This window comes from Alternaria infectoria (genome assembly GCF_024043175.1).
Source record: "Alternaria infectoria strain BMP 0036 chromosome Unknown scaffold_8, whole genome shotgun sequence".
Classification (NCBI taxonomy): Eukaryota; Fungi; Ascomycota; class Dothideomycetes; order Pleosporales; family Pleosporaceae; genus Alternaria; species Alternaria infectoria.
This window is the reverse complement of record NW_026250697.1, coordinates 227,836-246,856: the sequence shown is the minus strand read 5'-3', so window position 1 is coordinate 246,856 and position 19,021 is coordinate 227,836. Positions and strand designations below refer to the sequence as shown.

At 53.0% G+C, this 19,021-nt stretch overlaps 6 protein-coding genes and 1 non-coding gene across 7 annotated transcripts; 4 read left to right on the top strand and 3 right to left on the bottom strand.

The window, feature by feature from the left end:
* Positions 1-176: 176 nt before the first annotated feature.
* On the bottom strand, positions 177-2,108 carry J4E92_005510 (uncharacterized protein; the record flags this gene model as incomplete). Its single annotated transcript, XM_051496890.1, has 2 exons — positions 177-605; positions 669-2,108. 2 exons carry the CDS (start codon positions 2,106-2,108, stop codon positions 177-179), a joined length of 1,869 nt encoding a protein of 622 aa, XP_051352550.1.
* Positions 2,109-3,797: 1,689 nt separating this feature from the next.
* On the bottom strand, positions 3,798-4,378 carry J4E92_005509 (uncharacterized protein; the record flags this gene model as incomplete). The annotated part of the gene is made up of 2 exons (XM_051496889.1): positions 3,798-4,193; positions 4,247-4,378. The coding sequence occupies 2 exons, from the start codon at positions 4,376-4,378 to the stop codon at positions 3,798-3,800; spliced, it is 528 nt and encodes a 175-aa protein (XP_051352549.1).
* Positions 4,379-8,145: 3,767 nt separating this feature from the next.
* J4E92_005508 (uncharacterized protein) lies at positions 8,146-9,869 on the top strand (the record flags this gene model as incomplete). The annotated part of the gene is made up of 2 exons (XM_051496888.1): positions 8,146-8,251; positions 8,305-9,869. The coding sequence occupies 2 exons, from the start codon at positions 8,146-8,148 to the stop codon at positions 9,867-9,869; spliced, it is 1,671 nt and encodes a 556-aa protein (XP_051352548.1).
* A 287-nt stretch (positions 9,870-10,156) lies between these two features.
* Positions 10,157-11,124, top strand: J4E92_005507 (uncharacterized protein; the record flags this gene model as incomplete). The annotated part of the gene is made up of 2 exons (XM_051496887.1): positions 10,157-10,229; positions 10,256-11,124. The coding sequence occupies 2 exons, from the start codon at positions 10,157-10,159 to the stop codon at positions 11,122-11,124; spliced, it is 942 nt and encodes a 313-aa protein (XP_051352547.1).
* A 1,193-nt stretch (positions 11,125-12,317) lies between these two features.
* On the top strand, positions 12,318-13,832 carry J4E92_005506 (uncharacterized protein; the record flags this gene model as incomplete). Its single annotated transcript, XM_051496886.1, has 3 exons — positions 12,318-12,494; positions 12,944-13,621; positions 13,689-13,832. The coding sequence occupies 3 exons, from the start codon at positions 12,318-12,320 to the stop codon at positions 13,830-13,832; spliced, it is 999 nt and encodes a 332-aa protein (XP_051352546.1).
* Positions 13,833-15,087: 1,255 nt separating this feature from the next.
* On the bottom strand, positions 15,088-15,965 carry J4E92_005505 (uncharacterized protein; the record flags this gene model as incomplete). The annotated part of the gene is made up of 2 exons (XM_051496885.1): positions 15,088-15,733; positions 15,784-15,965. 2 exons carry the CDS (start codon positions 15,963-15,965, stop codon positions 15,088-15,090), a joined length of 828 nt encoding a protein of 275 aa, XP_051352545.1.
* Positions 15,966-18,301: 2,336 nt separating this feature from the next.
* Positions 18,302-18,387, top strand: J4E92_005504. The gene has a single exon. It is a non-coding gene; the product is annotated as a tRNA-Asp (tRNA).
* The last annotated feature ends 634 nt before the right edge of the window (positions 18,388-19,021 follow it).

Below are 19,021 nucleotides of genomic sequence, written 5' to 3'. Positions count from 1 at the left end.
GCTCATTGTGCTCCAGAGACTGCATTCATAGCATCGGCTGTGTCATGTATAGGCACATAGAGCCTGACTAACAGCCGAAGCGCTTCCAAGGACCATAGCTTTTGCGCATAGTAAGCAAGAATCAAATGAGAGCAGCTTCACCAAGATCGCTGAGTTCTCGGAAATTCCCGCCGCACTCAAGCCATATCGCTCAGCGCTCCGCCTTCAACTTCAATACCGTAGGTCTCGACATACTGGCGCTGAGCATCTCGTGTTGCCGTGTCTGGATCGATGCCATCTCGTTCACCAATGTCGAAAGCCAGGACTTCGAGTAAAATGTGCTGAGCATGTTTGACATGCGCCTGCTTCAACTTTCTGAGACTGTTCGTCTCCGCTTGTAGCTCCGCGCCATCTCGCTCCAGCTTCGCTATCTTCTCACGGGCGGCGGCCAACTCACTTTGCAAAGACTCCGCGCTAACAGTGTTCTCTTTACAGGCTGCCTGGAGCCGTTCGTTCTCCGTCTTCTGTCGCTGGGCTTCGGCTTCGAGATTTGCACATTTCTTCTTGGACGCGGCGAGCTCGTAAGATGATGACCCTGGCCCAGTCTCACGAGCCCTCCTGAGGCACTGTATTGATGGAGATATCTGATCGAGGGTTAGAAGGGTAACACGAGCTATTTAGTGACTTACCGAGCTTACGGCCGGAAATCCTCTCGGGGCTGGTGTCGTGGCCAATGAGACTGAATCTCCAGCATCAACACCAGCTTCGTGACCAGAGTCCATACGACGCTTTTTGGGCCTCATGTCTGCAATCGGGATGATTGGAGGACTGGAAGGAACACCAATGCTGGATGAAGCATTGACGTCGCTCGAAGCTTCTACATCAGCGGGTTTTGCGGTGCTGGTCTCAAGCTTCTCCCGGTTTTGACGGATGATCTCTGCGACTCGTGCTGGTTTTGCCTGGATTGAGAGCTCGTCCCCGTCAATCAGTCCCGCGTGGACGAGCGCTGCCCGTACACAAACGGCTACCAAAGCCCGCCAGGGATCACGTGTGTGTTGCTTCGTTTCGCGTGCTTCAGGATCTCCAAGATATCGAAAAGGCTTGTCGAAATCTATCTTACTAACGAGATCTCCATCCCTCAAGTTTGCCGTTCGGCCGTTGTTCCAGTAGCACAGAATGTGTCCAGACCTTTTGGCGGACGCCTTCCCTTTGACCCTTGCCCACACCTCCTGTGGTGAACCGCTCGGCGATTTAGCAGATGGCAGAGATCCAAGGTAGACTTTTCCGGGGTAGATCTTGCCGACGTTTTCATTGCAGACCTCGACACGTGGCCAGACTGTAGGCGGAAATGCTTCCTGCAGTTCTTGTACATGCGATGGTGTCATACCAGACTTCTTTGTGGAAGGCGCGTGAGCGGTACTGCTAGGTTCTGTCAGAGACACATCTTCCTCGTTATCTCCATCCAGATAGTCGTCCTCAGAGTCAGGTTGCATGATCTGTTCGACGAATGTCTCTAGGTCGTCTTCCTCCGACGGACGCTTGCCGTTGGCGTTTCGCACTGAAGAAGAACTGGCCTGGTGGGTAGGCTTGCGCTTGTTGATGACACTAATAATTGTCGCCAGGTCTGGAAATGTATAATCTTTTGGGTTCAAATATCCACTACCAAGGAGAGCGATCTTTACGACCGTCTTGAGGCGTCTCTCCCATTCGCCACCAGAGGAGCCTACAGGTGATTGGTCTGTAGCGATCATGCAACACCATTTCTGGAACTCGACCTTGCGGAACTTTGGCTCGCCGCATCGGAGCTCCTCTTGGGTGTTGTAATAGAAGCTCAGTACAGCACCTCCTCTGCAATCGATCTTCCAGAGATGTGCCCACAAGGCGCGTTCTTCCGCAGTATCCTGTCCCTGGCCCTGTTCCGGGTTGACGTAGCCGACCAGTACCCTTCCGTGTTGAAGCTCTGCTTTGCCGAACGATACGTCTTCTGAGAGTGCTGGGCGTACCTCCGGCCAGAGATTATCGGGAAGGACCTCGCGAAGTCTTGTCAAGGCCTCATGATGAACAGGGGATGTGTTAGCGTTGTTGTTTGTGCCGATAAGATGAGAACTCGGCTTGCTGTCTGAAACCATAGTAGGATTTGTGGCGAGGTGCGAAGGGAGATATGTCGGCTGGCGCCTGGCACGGGGTGGGTGAGTTCGATTAGAGTGATGAATCGGGAACGGCCGTAGTTTTAGCTGTAACATCTTCATGCAAGACTCGCCGAACTCGTGAGCGACTTGTCAGGTCCAGAGATGGGAGGTGACTAAGAGTACGAGAGTGGCAGAGATCAGGCGCGGCAGGATCGAATTGAGTAACGCAGAAGCAGGAGGTTGAGTCGATTGAAATGGACAGTGACCGCAAGTTTGAGTTTCGTCATTACAATAACGGGTACCCGCGAATTAAGGCTCAGTCACTACAAACAATGGGTGACGGGCGACCTGAGTGCCAAGAGAAGGCAATTGGGACATGGGGCCGCCATCGGACGCGTCAAGGCAGCCGTTCAGGCCTGACCGCCAGGAATACTGAGACATTTCAGTGATGCCAGATGTAAGTCAATCTTGTGATAGGCTGAATGTGCTCGTGTATGAGACAAGTGATGGAGATGCAAACGACCTGGAGCGGGATACCTGTCGCGCTAACGACTAGGCTAGCGCGAAAGACAGGCACTTCGGGCAGGCACACCACCAAAGGACATCAAACCCCCCTCCACACCGCCGAATGACGTACGATATACAGACAAACCATCCTCGCTATTGGACGCCGAACCTTTGGAACAAACTCCAGCTCGCCGTGACTACCGGTGGCGCATCTCGCTCGCGTCTACAGTGCGCGAAGACGCGTCGCGCTGAACACCTACGTCGAAACGACCTGTCACGAACAGGACACAGCCTCTGATACGTCGCGATATCGGGTGCACACCGCAAGATCCACCCTGTGATACCTGAGATCGCAATGGCGGGTCTATAACCATACAAGGGGCATAACATACGGGAAGCTTGTGTCGGTTCGGCAGCCGACAGTGCAGCTGGACCAGAATGTCAACTTCCGCGCAGGCTGGCCAGCACAACCCGCCTAGGAGAGTTTTCGGGACATATGAGGAGCCATGTCGCTGTTCTCGTGGGTCGATGCTTCGGCTAGGCGCGTTGGACAGCCACTGTCGCTATAGGCTTGAGGAGCTTGCTCTCCTGCACCGGGTACGCACTACCGTGAAGACGACCTGCCGTTTGGGTCTTGGTCTCCGCACATGCTAGAGTAGTAACGCGCCGCTGTAAATGCTCCTGTAGTACACAGTTGCCGCTTCCTTGTCATGGGGCATGGCATGGACTACAGTCGGCAACTACCTAATGCATACTATGTGCTAGACAAGTGGACGGTAGAGGGCTCATCGCCCAAGCTTCCTCTAAAGACCGAGCCATAAATGTAGCCGAGATACCGATCATCTCGCAGACCGCACTCGCAGCCGTAGTACACGATCGTTTTGCAAGCGCGCAGACATACCCGTGGCAGGATAATGACTTCTAGCAGACCATCGATACCGCGTGCCCGGTCGAATCACGGATAGCAGGATTTGGCGAGCGAGAAGAGAACGATGTGATGATCACGGGTGGAGCATTTGCATGAGGCTACCGGATACATTCGTAATCGATGTGAGAGAGAGAGCGCCCGCTACGAGGGCCTTTCGATCTCTGCCTGGCGTGCCTTCATACTATACATCCCCTCTGGGCTATGTGCAAATCATACTCGACCCCATCTTTTGCCCGCCTCATCATGCCCGCTCATCATTTCTTTGATAGTGCGGTGTCTGAAACTTCGAACAGCTCCTTGTAATCCGCACGAGCCTTCTCGGCCGCCAGCAACTTGCGTTCCTTGTCGTCATGACCGCCTAGCTCTGCGTACCATTTGCTCTCGATAGCGTCCAGAATGATCGGCTTGCAGGCTTCGGCGGACTTCGCGTACTTCATGATGGTATCTTCATAGCTCTTGATCCTCGCCGCGAAGTGTTTCCACCGCCCCTTCAGCTCCTTCAGCAGCTCGCTGTCAGACTTGGACTTCTCGACGTCCTGACGAAGGCTGGCGTTTTCCTTTTCTTGTCGCGCGAACTTCTTTCGCAGGTCCTCCAGCTCAGAGACCTCGTCTTCGCCTCGTTTACGCTTGTGACTGAGCAGAGCATGTACCTGGGATGGGCTTAGCATCATAAAATGGATGGTCATGAAGACATGATGCTCACGTAGCTGTTCCTTGCCTTCTCCAAAGTCTCATTCTCCGGCTCTTTGACCGTGCTCGCCATGCTCGCCGATGTTTGGACCTTAGAGCCCTTGTCACCATCTTGACCTTCAGAAACTGCGTCGCCGCTGTCCATGATGGTCGTTGTTGTTGCTGATGTGCTCGAAGTAGCCCGGTGCTTCAGCTTTACGATGAGCTGAGGCGCTGCTACGTGATCTGGATCTTCGGTATCTGGTAGCTCGCTCGAGCGATCGGTCGACTTGGTGGTGGTCGGAGATACGAGCATCGCCACTCTAGAGGTTCCAGACATGTCAGTGTTGTATTACCAAGAGGCTACGGGTGACTTTACTGTGCTTGGTGGAGGACAGGTTCAGAGGTTGCGCGAGGCTCTGACGGTGGCATCTTGGCTCTTTCAGTGAGCTCCCGAGGAACGCTTGCACGCTGGACAACGGTGTTGAGTCTCAATCCCGCGAGTGGCATCATGGTGACAGTGTATCGAAGGCTCTCAGGCAGCCGGGTTTGAGGTTATGAGAACGATTCAACACAGAAAGCAAGAGAGATCGAGGTTGAGTCAGAGGTGAGAGTGAGGAGGCGTTTGTCCAAACTGAAGTCCGTGCAGAAAGTAAAAGATAGCTCCCTCGCTCGCTCGAATAGGCAGCAGCATTTGTGCTGCTGCAGTCGATAGGGAGATGATCCATTGCTCGGCCCCGAAATACATAGTCTTCGCTTCTCCTTCTCTTTGATGACCTATCCTTGAAGACTTCTCAATGATCCTTCGGTGGCTCGATCTCACATCTAAGAAGTAGTCTCACCACCTCTTTACATGGACCTGAAATGAGGTGAAGCGCTCATAGACCGGCCCCAAGCGCACACGGAAACATCTAGGCTGACGACAATCCTGTAAGTAGTGGATCAGATGGAACATACGACACATTGTAATACATTGACGTCTAGAAATAGTCGACGAGATGCATGTTGACATTAGGTAGCTGTCTCAATTCCAGTCCAACATTCGAGTGGAATGATGATCCCAACCCCAGGCCCTACTGAAGAGCTCTCCTCCCCCCCGGCCAATGTAAGTTACTGCGGCTTCTTTCGTCTATGACCTGTTGCCTGCTCCACATGGATGCCGAACAGAAGCTTTTTCTTCGGCTAATAGACCTCATTAAAATGCCTGATCAACCAATTCTAGACACTTACGAGAGTCTTATATCCACCACCCACGATCAGGGTATAGTCTGTTTGAGCGCATGTTCGAGCACACTCCCATGCTTTGATCTCTGACTCACAATATCTCTTTTCAGTACGTGAGTCTCCCAACTTCTTTTTCGGTGTACGCGTGATAATGACTACCCATTTCATGCCTGAACGATGAGTCTCTCGTACTTCGAATTTGTAATTGTCGACAGCGCGTTCGTCTTCTTTCAATTTCTTCTCGTACTCTTCGACGTCACGTTGCACCACCAAGATTTGCACATTATCGACCAATCCAGAGACAGCCCGATCTTCACTTTCTTCGGCGTATCTGGAACGTAGAGCTCTAGACTGGTACGGAAGAATGTTTTTCTTCGCATCAACAACCGTAGCAATGTACCCGCCGTCCAGATCCTGACGTCGCTCGACGAGTACACAATAGCTGATTGAAGATGTCGAGCCGAACAGCTTTGTAAGCAGAACTACTTGAATCAGCTCCGACCCTGCTTAAGGTATCTGAAGGCCTCACGCGTTAAGTCCTTGATATCTACACGATAATCGTCTTCCTTGATCGTATAAGACTCGTCCATGGGCCGTTCCTCGATGGCGAATGTGGGTGCGCTCTCCGCGGTGGGATATCTGTTGTATCGCGAACCCATTTTGGTTTCTTCGGGGTATTTCGCATACGAGTAAGTTGGTCAGATGTAGGAGTCGGCCAGGAGATATAATGGTAACGGAAGAAACAAGGAGAAGCGAGAGGTAAAAAGGTTACTCTGAGTGAGCTATATACACAGATGTGACTCCACGAGAACGCAGTCACTACGTGTCGCTGTAGAGTCAGTGAGGAACAAGTCCGAGAGTCTGACTGTGCTAAGGTCCATCCTTTTCCATGCCGGCACCAACATTCTCGAAGCTCCTGCTTGCACAGTTCTGTCGTTGCTGATTCAACATCTCTTCCTTTGTTTTCTTGAGTTCAAGCTTTATCAACTTCAAGACCCATTCGCTGGCTTCGAGCTCCTCGTCGCCAGACCACATAGTTGATTTCGGACACCTATTTCCCCCCCGATCTTCCCCTGTAATCTCTGCCTGCCAGCCTGCCCTGCTCGGTCGAATTGTCATATCATAGTGGATGCCTTTAGTCAATTTTCTCAATCTATCGCGACGGCGCTCGGCCTGGTGCATGTTGTCCTCGACGTGAAGCACATCAAGCAATCCTCTCATAGCTAAATCTCGACCCGTCTTTAAGATTTCTGGTCTGCCCTCGAAGATTGTCTCGCGGCTGCTGTCGACGACATCGGCGTGGAACATGTTTTCGTGGGGATGGTACGGGCAAATACGAACAGTATAAGCGCCGGTGCGTATAGGGAGCCCTCGGACAAGAGCTGCGACTCGTTAGCTGAGCAGTCCTTGTCCGGGTAGGAGGGGATCTACTTCTCATTTCAGCCTCTTCATCGGGGTAAGCTACCTCGAGGGTAGAAGAGTCGAACCTCACATGGATGTTGTTCCGAAGTTCGTCTGCGTCAGTGATGATGTGTGCATCCATATCGACGATTCAATTTCTGGAAATATCGGTTGCCGCTCAAAGACCGGCGCTTGAGAATGTATAGGAATCGTGAACTAAGCGTTCGCTTTTGGAAGTAGTATGCGAGTTGCATGGAGCGAGCCTCGCGAACGATGAAGTTGTATACTGCATCATGACTCCGAAGCCAAACCCGTAGTTCTCGAGACCCTCTGGTCGCTATGTTGTCATCGTTTCGAATAACTCATGTATGCGATGGTGACCATATGCTATGTATGGCGAATATGAAGGAAGAACGATTGCTGCGTCATGTCCGTATGTGTCGATTGATGCTCTGTCAGTGGTGATACTAAACCGTGCGTCGCATGACTCCACGTTGACTGTTTCTGCATATGACTGAGTCGAAAACAAGAGGCGACACCACCCGTATTGCAACATATTTTTGAAGTCCCCAGATAGCTGCTTTCCGTCAACATGTCATGTGTGCGTCGGTGTCTACCCAGGCAGCCCTTGCCCCATACGAAGGTCCCACAATCAATCCTTCCGAGCGGCCCGAGCGGGCAGGTTGCATGCGACAAGCTTCCCAAGCTTTTTCACGCAATCTCGCCGTCTGCGATGCGAGTAACAGAGGGGTCGAAAGAAGAAAATACTGGACTCAGAAGCTGGATGACTGACGCAAAGTTGTAGACTCAGCCGCACCTTCCACTAACATTGGGCTTCTTCCTGACAGGCCGGACCCCTCACGATGCAACCTCGCCACACCTTCAGCTCGCCGCCGATGTCCCAAAATAACCACGCAACGACCGCCACGCACCCAATCCGTCGGAGCGATGATTCTTAAGCTTCTACGGCCATCGACCGGCGCGAGATCTATGCGCTCATAGTTCGTGCGAAGAGGTAAAGCGCCCGCATCTGGGCGATGGTTTAGGCCTGCGCACGCTCCACCCCGTAAACGGCGTCATACCTCTTCGTGTTCGGTGATGTCGGCTCCAGCTTCACGCTGCAAATTTGCTTAGCATGGTGGTACTTGTACATCACCGTGCTTTAGAGCTCGAGGCTAGGTAAGCGTACTTGCTAGGAGCTGAGAGTGAGATGGAATGCTTAAAGTCAGCCTTCGGCCTTGTCACGGCAGGAGCTATAGCCTCGCAACATAGGTCAAACAACACCTCCGAAATCAAAGAGAAGGCATCATGGTAGCGACTCATATGTTGAAGGTCCTGTTACCGGTCGCTGCGTTTGCGAGCTATGCTGCGGCAGAGCAATGCGCTGGGGGTGAATGGGATGTGATTGTCGTTGGTAAGCTCGAAGATCTGCATCCGAAATCTGGCATCAAAACTGACATCCTCCAGGTTCTGGTCCAGCGGGTATCGTTACAGCGGACCGCATGAGCGAAGCCGGCAAGAAGACTCTACTCCTAGAGCAAGGCGGCCCGTCGTACTACGTGACCGGCGGTCGTGCTCGCCCAGAATGGCTAAACGGAACTGAACTCAGTCGCGTTGATGTTCCCGGGCTGTACAAGTCCATCTTCTCGAATTCCGGTGAAGGAAACTTGACATGCGCGTCTGATGTCGTCAACGCGTTTCAAGGGTGCACCGTCGGTGGTAACTCCGCAATCAACGCTGGACTGTTCTTCCAGCCACCCGCGAGCGATTGGGATCGCTACTTCCCCCAGGGCTGGAAGAATGACGACATGCAATGCGCAATCAACAAGGTCCGAGCGAAACAACCAAACACAGACAGTCCCTCAAGAGACGGCAAGCGGTATCTGCAGAGCGGTTACGATGCTGCGAAGCAGTGGCTCGTTGATGGCGCGGGTTTCGCAGAGGTCGGCCTGAACGATGGCATTGAGAACCATAGCAAGACCAAGGTGTTCGGTCACCCGATCTGGTACTACGAGAACGGGCAAAGGAGTGGCCCGGTCAAGACCTATCTGCAGTCCGCCTTGGCGCGCTCGAACTTTGCCTTCCAAACCGGCACTAAAGTCTTGCGTGTTCGTCGCGATGGCGGCGTAGCAACTGGCGTCGACGTTCAGACCAACGGAGCAGAGAACTCTTCCAGCATCTGCATCAAAGAAGGCGGCATGGTTATCTCTTCAGCCGGTGCTCTCCTCAGCCCTCAGCTGTTGATGTGGTCTGGCATCGGCGAGGCAGCGACCCTGACAAACCTCTCGAAGAACGGGCATGTTACAGTTCCTTCCCAGGACTGGATCAACAACACTGCCGTCGGCAACGGTGTCTTCGATAACCCAAACACGTTCATCGAGCTTCAATCTGACGAGATTGCCTCGTATGCTTACGACTATTCCAACCCGCCGCAATCCGATGTCGATCTATACCTCAACGAACGATCTGGTCCTTACACGTTCGCTTCGCAAACAAGCGCGTTCTGGGACTACATTCAGCAAGGCGATGATGTAGTGGGCTGCCAGGGCACCATTGACTCTGCCGGAGCAATGGGCCTCACGCAAAACGGAACTATCACACTCAACGTTTACGGTACTTCTGGTCTCCGATCCGTCGGTCGCGTAAACCTTGATGCCAGAGGTATCGCTCTTCCCTCATCAAACTTCTACGCCGACCCCCGCGATGCGACCGCTATTGCGACCTTCGTCTACAACATCTTCCAGGCTCTGCCGGCTACCCTCAACCCGCTCAACGTTGCAAAGAACTCGACTATCGAGCAGATTGCGACCTATCTGACCACGCCAAGCGCGTTCACACTCGGCAACGTGCAACATTGGAGCAGCAGTTGCAGGATGGAGGCCTGCATTGACACGGATACGAAGGTTATCGGGATGCAGAACTTGTTCGTCATTGATGCAAGTATTGTGCCACCTCTGACCACGAACCCTGTTATGGGTGTCATGATTGCGGCGGAGAGGGCTGTGGAAAGGATATTAGCGTTAAGCAAGTAAGCGCATAGGGTGTAGACTTAATTAATTCACGAATTTCATATCACCTTCATACAACGCGTTTCCTTCCATGATAACTGCCGAATAGCTATGTCCGGTAACTCCTTGCATACCGCCATGATCCTAGTTCGCGTCCTGTGCCATACCGAGTGGGGGCCTAGTTTACGTCATACAACATCTAGTTCTGCAGTACTATATACGCTGCCATTACAAGAATTCATTTTCGAGCATTGATCAAATACTCCGCCGTCTACTATTTCGCATCACACTTGAATCTAGCAAGACCGATCATGTCCAAAGATTTCGGTGAAACCCGCGCCTCCAATGGTACTAAGCCTTCACTCGGTCCTTTCCCCATCGCCAGTACGCGTCTAACACACATATACTAGGCCTGAATTTCGTCGCCACAGACCGTCACGACACTTACCCATACATCTCCCCGTCCAACTTCAATCTCCAAGGAAAGCACGTCTTGATCACCGGTGCCTCAAAAGGCGTCGGCCGTGCCACAGCCCTAAGTTACGCAAAAGCAGGTGCCTCAGGCATCATACTCGGTGCACGATCCGACCTCTCCACCGTGGTCAAAGACGTCCAAGCCGCAGCCAAATCCGCCGGCCGTCCTGAACCACAAGTCCTAGCACTAGACCTCGATGTCACCAGCAAAGACAGCGTAGATGCAGCGGCCAAACTCGTCACCGAGAAGTTCGACGGAAAACTCGACGTCTTGATCAACAATGCGGGCAGTCTCGCTTCTTTCGCTGGTATCCCAGACACCGACCCGGATGAATGGTGGCGCGACTACGAAGTCAGCGTAAAAGGAAGCTACCTCGTAACCCGTGCATTCTGGCCGCACCTTCTCGCCGGATCCAAGATTATCATTAATATCACATCTATTGGTGCTGTCATGGTCGTTCCGCAGAGCTCTTCGTACGGACCAGCTAAACTGGCTTCACTCCGATTAACAGAGTTCATTGACCAGGACCACGGGGAGGGCAAGGATGGTATGCTGGCTATGGCTGTACATCCAGGAGGCATACAGACGGAGTTGGCGCTGGGTATGCCGGGGCATATGCACAAGTGGCTTGTTGATACGCCGGAGTTGGCGGGCGATACGTTGATGTGGTTGGGGGCGCAGAGGAGGGAGTGGCTTGGTGGGAGGTATGTTAGTGCGTGTTGGGATATGGAGGAATTCAGCGGGAAGAGGGAGGAGATTTTGGAAAAGGATTTGCTGAAGATGAGGTTGGCTGTTGGTCCGTAGATGGGAGGAGTTGGGCGGATTCGGTCGCAGATGTGTTCCTCTTATTGTGTATCGAGGTGATTATGTGTCAGATTGGCTTTTTCTCTTCCTCTCAGATTCCTTGCTCTTGTAGTCTGCCATCGTGAACAATGCGCACCGTAGGAAAGGTCTCACAACCTGATACCAGTAAGGTAGGTACAGCGAACCGAGGTGTGGGACCGCGAAAAAAAGTTTTGAATCTTCATCGTTCCTTCCTCTCTCGAACATGTACAACGACGCCTGGTGGTTACAGCAGCAGCGTTCCAGTAGATTACTACGTACAAGCGGCACAACGTAGCAAGCCGCGGTGTCGAGCGGTTTTGTTTGGCGCAGACCTTGTTAGATTGCGAAATGCAGCCACTATATGTCGTGCTTTTAGCTGCATGAGTAGCTGTGGCTCAGAGCTGTCAGAAAGATAGGCCTAAAGGTGCGCAATAATAGCATCCAACGACAATGCGCGCGAGGCGCAAACGGCACTGAAAAGGGATGGAGTTTGGCGAGGGACCGTCGGCACCTCGGGCTTAGCCATGCTAGTGAGGGGCACGGCACTCCCCACCACGACACCTTCCGTCCACCAATCCCGCCAGTGACATCATGCATGCTGCTAGAAAACACCATACGAACCCTTTTGGCCAATTCCACCCTGGCATCGGGACAGGGCAACCGCATTACCTGCATCGCCCTCACGCCACGTTCGCGGTTGTGACTGCCGCCCATGTGAGGCGTCCATCCGGACCCTTTGATTGAAGCTGCCAACACTGCATGGTTGGGTCCGCTAGTACCTGTTAATCCGTGTTGCCGGTAGGGATTGCTGCTCAACGAACAGCAATTGTGGGCTCCATCTAGCAATCGTTGATCGGCGGCAGTTTCTGTCTGGGGCTCAGGTATAAGAATCTGCTAGTGCCCCTCTTACTTTTCGCGGTAGGTGCGTCGCTGTTCAGCTTGGAATATATCTGGACTTGTTCTTCACCAATACCACCGACTGGATTTCTCAGTCAACTTCCCTAGGATACTTGAAATACAGATCCTACCAGAGTCGAGAAGCCGCGACGATGACGAGCAAGCCTATCTTTGTGGCTACTCATCCGAGGGCCTGCTCGACGGCCTTTGAGCGGGTATGCTTGGCTTCGCCGTATCTCGCCCAATTCTGGGTTCTGACAATCGTCTAGGTGTTCATGACCCGTCACGACACACTGCAATGTGTTCACGAGCCTTTCGGCGATGCCTACTACTTTGGACCTGAGCGCCTTGCTGAGCGTTATGAGAATGATCCCAAGGCCAGGAAAGAGTCTGGTTACGAGGACAGCACATACAGGACCATCTTTGATCGCATTGCGAGAGAGAACTCCGAGGTTCGTTCACTAATGCTTTTCATGTTTCTCCTCAGCTTCGTACCATTTCCCCTCACCTTTTCGTTCCTACGCATCCAATCGATATCTTATCTTCGCAATCTCGTCATCTTGGCCGCTATTGCGTGTTGTGTGCCTCAGCCATCCGCCCGCCAGTCAGATCCCGATCAACCCCGCCCGTACTGCAATCATCCCACACATTCTTTCGAGCCCATCTTGCACAATCTCTCGGCCTTTTGAAGCGAGCGCACCAATTTCAATGAGCCCAATACGACCCCTCGGCTTGGAAACCTCAAGAATGCGGTCTTTCATATGCCCGAAATACCGCCGAAGCATTCCGCATCCACCAATTCTTATTGCCTTGACTTCAGCCTTACGACAGCCCATTTGACGAAGATCTCTGAGGCGCAAGATGCAGTCTCGTAGAAGAAGTCCATACTCACCTCTTACAGGGCAAGCGCGCTTTCATCAAAGACATGGCCCAATACTGGATTCCTCCTGTCGGCAAGCCTGCGACCATCGCACCATCTCTGTCCAACTACCGCCGCGGCGTAGGAACAAACACCACCGAACTCTCGCCCGTCACCACTCGTAGCGACCCTTCCAAGCCTCCCTACCCATACGACACCAAAGGCGAGCCCAACAACCCGACCGTTATTCCCAAGGACTTGTTGGCAACCTACCACTTCACCTTCCTCATCCGCCACCCGAAATTCTCCATCCCATCCTACTACCGCTGCACTATCCCTCCGCTAGACAAAATGACGGGCTTCTACAACTTCCGTGAGGATGAAGCCGGCTACGACGAGCTCCGCCGCCTATTCGACTACCTGCGCTCTGAGGGTCAAATCGGTCCCAAATTCGCTGGTCAAAAGGAGGTTGACGCCAACGACCAGGCAAACGGTCACACCGGCGGCGTCGAGATCTGTGTCATCGATGCAGATGATCTACTCGACAACCCATCCGGCATGATTGAGGCATTCTGCAAGACTACAGGGATTGAGTGGGACCCAAACATGCTCGTATGGGACACGGAGAAAGACCAAGACAAGGCCAAGGAGGCGTTCGAGAAGTGGAAGGGTTTCCATGAAGATGCTCTGGACAGTGATCGTCTGAGGGAACGCACACACGTAAGTTTTGACAAGCTATATCATAACAGGATCAGTTGGAAAGAAGACATTTGCTAACGAGTAGTAGAAGAAGGAGCCAAAGAGTGACGAACAGCTCTTCGCTGAGTGGAAGGAGAAGTACGGCGAAGAGGGCGCGAAGCAGATCCGGGATACCGTTGCCGCTAATGTTGAGCACTACGAGTACCTGAAGCAGTTTGCTATCAAGCTATAGAGGATTGTAAGGGAGGACGGACAGAAGGAGTATTCCAAGGCTTCGAATCATTGCCAAAACATATGGTAGATGATAGACCTAGAAGTATACAACAGGGCAAATAGCGATAACGATTTTCATTAGCAAAACACGAACGTTTTACTGTAACTTTCATGTAATCCCGTACGTTGAGGTATCATGCACCATATATTCAATCCTTTAGTAACTACACCGCCACAGACCTTCACCAGACGTCCACACTCGCCTTGCCACCCAATCTACCCACGCGCTCGCTTGAACGTCAGCTGACCCGCCCACCCTGCATCGCGGATACGTGCTTACGCTTACCTACATCCTACATCTTGCATCTAGAAGCCGCCACAATATCCATCTGTCCAAATAACAAAAATCTCGTTGCGGTGAGTCTCCCCGCCATCAAATCAATACAACGCCGTATCGCGGAGAAAGCCGCGCAACGCAACGAATGATTGCACGATAAGCAACATATCATAGCAACATAGCAACATAGCAACAAAGGCGCATCGATGTCGCAGATACCCGAAGGTCACCAACTCTCCCGCCCCGCGAACATGCCGATTTCCTTTCCCGATTATCTATCTCCTGAGGGTTACAGAAGCGGCGGCCCCGGGAATGTGATTATGTGATGACGGGACGGGGGGCTGGTGATAAGGCTGCGAGTGGGTTGCAGATGCGGTCGTTGCGATAGGGGGCGACTAGCCTCGTTCTGGGGTACGGGAAAGGAGGATGGGTGTTTCAAGATGATGAGGTTTTTTCTTTGTGTGTGTGGATGAGGCCCGAGGTATGAGACCTTGGCTTAGCGTTGAGGAGGTGTTATGGGGCTATGGAGATATGCAGCTGAGGGAGGCGAGTGGTGCGACAGTGGCAGAAGCGATGCAGGAGAACGTAGCCGGTAGTATTGTTGACATCAATGGAAGCAGACGTTGACAGCGACCAAAGGACGTGGTAGTAATATCGATTCGATTCCACTAGATAGTAAGAACAACACAAAAACACAAAGAATCTACTCCGCCATAATATGCCCCAAAAGCAATCATGCAACATGTACATCGTCCCCCCACCTTCCAGATAGTCCCAGTTATAATGATAGAAATACACAAAGGTATCAAAACCGCAAAAGAAAACTCCAAAAGCGCCGAAGCCCGGAACACCGACGCTTATCCGTGTGCGTAGAGAATGCGTAGTTTTGCGTGAAAGGACGATAAAGATGAGAACGAAGCTGGCGGGAAAGAGATGATCATACGCGTATTTGACCAAGCTCGATCTCGCGCCTCCGCTCTTCTCGGCTGAGGTTGCGCGAGTGACTGCCTCTCCCCTCTGTACTAGATGGGCGGTTCTCGCTTCGTCCGCGGCCATATTGTGTCCATTGTTCGCTAAGACTATCGGGTCTGCTGTCTGACCGGTCGCGGCCCCAATCGCCATGTGTTTGTGCAGGCGTGCCCACCAACTCCTGACTGCGCTGGTGCCTTGCCTGTTGTTCCCTGTCTTCTGGCAGGTCTATTCTGAAAGTGGTGTTTATGTCAGGACTCGGTCGCGGGTCTCCTGATTTGAGGAGGAGAGCCATTTGCTGGTTCACGCGGTCGTCTTCGGAGTATAGGGCGGCGGGTGGCTGGGAGGGCGAGCGCATGGCGGTGGGGTACATGTTTGGGATGAAGTTGTTGTAGTAGTTTTGGTCGGACCAGAGGTTCTGGCGTGTGTCGGTTTGGCGCTTGGACTTGACTATGCGGCGGTATGTCCAGAGGAGGAGGGAACTGTAGAGGATTGTTCCGGCGGCGCTGATCACGGTGCCGCTTATGGCGGCATTTCCCCAGTGATAGTTGGGCGAGGAGACGAAGTTGTAGGCTATCGAGATAAGGCCGAGTGCGGAGGATGTGAGCGCAGGTCTACACATATGGTTAGTATTCCGCTGTTGGTGGAGGCATGGAGGCCTTACAGGAAGACGCCGTCGGCTTGGAAGCGCTCATTGCGACAGGCGAAGCAGAGCAGTGCTGTGAATGAGTAGCCAGCTGTAAGGAGCGCGACAACAAAGACAGACAGGACTGCTCGGCTGAACTTGAGCTCGTAGTCTTTTCTGTAGAGGCCGGGCAGTATGAGGTAGCTTCGAGGCGTTAGCATGCTTTCGTCTGAGCCGCCTCGAGACGCATGGCAAGCGCTCACCCTCCGAGTATCATCCATGACGCAGCCAGGGCTATAAGGCGCCAGTACCACGGCGTGCCCTCTCTCTTCTCATGGCCCGACTCGCTGATGTTGTGATAGCTCTTGTTGCTAGAGCGCATTGAGTCGATGGTTCGCGCCTTGGGCGGCGGGGTGCCTGGTTCGCGTCTCGGGTAGTGCCTGGCGTCTCTGCTATGACTCTCGCGCAGTGGGAGCGAGCAACCAAGAAGACGTCGGCATGCAGAGCAGAAGCGCGCGAACGATGGATAAACGAGTGACTGTGGCAAACGTCGAGTCTAGTTATGGTCGAATTCCAGAACGCGATATGAGCCTCACTGGCGCCTGGCTGTCTGCTATTCAGCCTGACGCGGTGCAGATCGCTTCGGTCCGTCAAGTGCAGGTGGATAGCCGGGGCGAAGCGGCAGGTGCACGGCGCAATGGTTCCAGCTGGTGGGAAAAACAACAACGAGCGACCAGGACAAGATGCCGTTCGTTCTTATTGAATAGCAACAAGAGCAGAGCAGTAGCGAGCGAAGACGTGGGCTGAACGGGCGGTGGGAGAAGAGGGCGCCAACGTGCTCGTACTTCGCTGAGGCGGAGGACGCCTGCATGCCCGCTCAGCCACTCGACGTCCTGCTGAGCATTGCTGCACCCCTGCCGACATGCCCCCCGTAGATCAACATGGCAGTGAGCATCTTCAATGCAGTGCATTCGACATCGCAATAAAGACTTGCGTGTTGATCAGCGGCTGGGCCTCTCGTCGCGACCATCGCGACTTCTTCCGACGCTCCAACAACACCATGAATCAAGGCCTCCAGCCCGCGACTCCGCTTCTCTTTGTCTCTCCCGCCTGCCCAGGGCGACCCCAGATTCCAGAACGCGTCACCTCCAATTCCCAGCCAAGCCCTCTGCCCATGTCTGCTCAATCTCGCTGACCCGCGCCGCACCTTGGGTAGTGCAGCTTACTCTATGAGCCACCGCTTCTTCTCTGATTTGCCTGCTTCCATCCTTCACTTTCCCTTCTGTTGCAGCGCTAGCCACTCTGTGCTCTCCGGTAGACACTGTTGCCGGTCAGACATGACGTCGCCGCTCCTATCGCAATGGGAAATGTTGCGACCTCATCGTCGACCTTTTGTCATGGTGTTGCGAGTTGTTGGCGGTATGAGTCGGGGTCATGGCACGGGCAGTCTGCCTGGGTTGGTGTCTACGCGGTTCCGCCTACAATAGAACAAGTCGAACGGCACAGTGTCAGACTATTGATCTTGAGCAGAAGCTCATCGCGTCTGGACTCTGTTATACTACAGGACACTCTCTCGCAGATTTGAGAGATTCACACTCGTCGCGTATAGCAACTTTAGGCCTACAGCCCATTGCATAGCCTCGCGCACGTAGTAACCCAGCGCTACATCGTGGCAGAGTACAACATCACACGCCACGAGAATGCTGTTCCACGCCGATAGGTTACGGCATGAGCCGACGGTTCAGCCTCCACGATACCCGGATCATGGTGACGGACATGCGCGAATGGGCGTCAACGCTGCCTTTTCTGGCAAACATCTTGTGCGCGCTCCCCTCCCCACCTAGGCAGATTTGATAGATCTGCGTATTCATCTTGCGACGAGAACACACTACACCTTTCGTGACTCAACTTGAATTGATAAAACGATGAAGCGTTATCTCGATTTCCGTTCTACACAATACACGTATGCGTATGTGGCAGGATGCGGTATCATTCGCGATGCTGATCCGCGCACCTGGTTCGCGCTGCAGGGGCAGCTTCCAGTGCCTCACATGGGCATGCGTGTCATCGGTAGAACCACACCGCATCTTACCTTACAGTAAACCCTCATCAGCTATAGGTCCTTCCGCGATCTCACTACCTGAAGATTCGGGATCATTTCTTTCGGGGTCTCCACGTACAGACCCGTCGGCGCTTCGGGTTCAGGGGCAAGACACTTGCGTTGATGTCGGATAGTCCGAGGGACACTTGATATGAATGAGACGTGATGTCATGATTGAAGCAGGCAGCGGTTATCGATCTTGTCGTTGTTGTGATTTTTGCGGGTGTTTGTCACGGTTTGTGAGTGCCGAGGATTTGGGGCTGGGAATGCAGGTGCCACCGGTCCGGTTCATGCCCCACCTGGAAGCGGGAACCACGTCTTCTTTTTTATTCGAGTCCTTCTGCGTAAAGCAGTACAGCTCAGCGTCCAAGGTAGGTATAAACGTGCAGATTATTGTATACTGAATTAATGAGAAGACATCCATCGATCCAGCTACTCAACCTTCTGGTTGATCAATCTTCAGTAGTATAGTGGTCAGTATTTCCGCTTGTCACCTATCAGGCAACTCGCGGGAGACCGGGGTTCAATTCCCCGCTGGAGAGCTCATCTTTTTTTGCTTTTGCTTACAGCATGCATCATAGGGTCTGGCCTAGGGGCAATCAGGATGGGAGTCGATACTCGCCTGCCACTTCCAAACCTCGACCACCACCACTCCCCACCATGCCGGTCATTGCAAAGTGACGGCCACTTTATATCCTTTTCAACGTTAACAGTGGTATCTCAAGATGTTATCGGAGCTGAGAATGCCTCTGTAGCACACGCGACGCGGAGCAGCATGCTTCTTTTTGCTGCGCCGTGCCAACGAAAGCCACCGCATCTGGTCAGCTTCTTGACGCGATTTACGCCTTATGTCATCGCGTCGTTGGCGCATCAACCTACACAAATCCATCCGAACACTACCGTTGTCACGGCCGGATGCGTACAGGCGCTCTTCAGGCTTCATAGGTCTCGTCAGCTGCAGCTGGTCTTCTCATGTGGAGGAAACTCTGGCCACACACCCAGCACGTAGTTCGAAGTGCCGGATCCTCTATGGCATGTCTTCGTTACCATGCGGTTTAGGGTTCTCTTTGGCGCTTGACGAAGTAACAGCAACACAGGCTCGCTCTGGTTCTGGACCGATATGGATCTCACATCCACCGCAGGTGAATCATAGCTACCAGAAATACACAAGGTGTT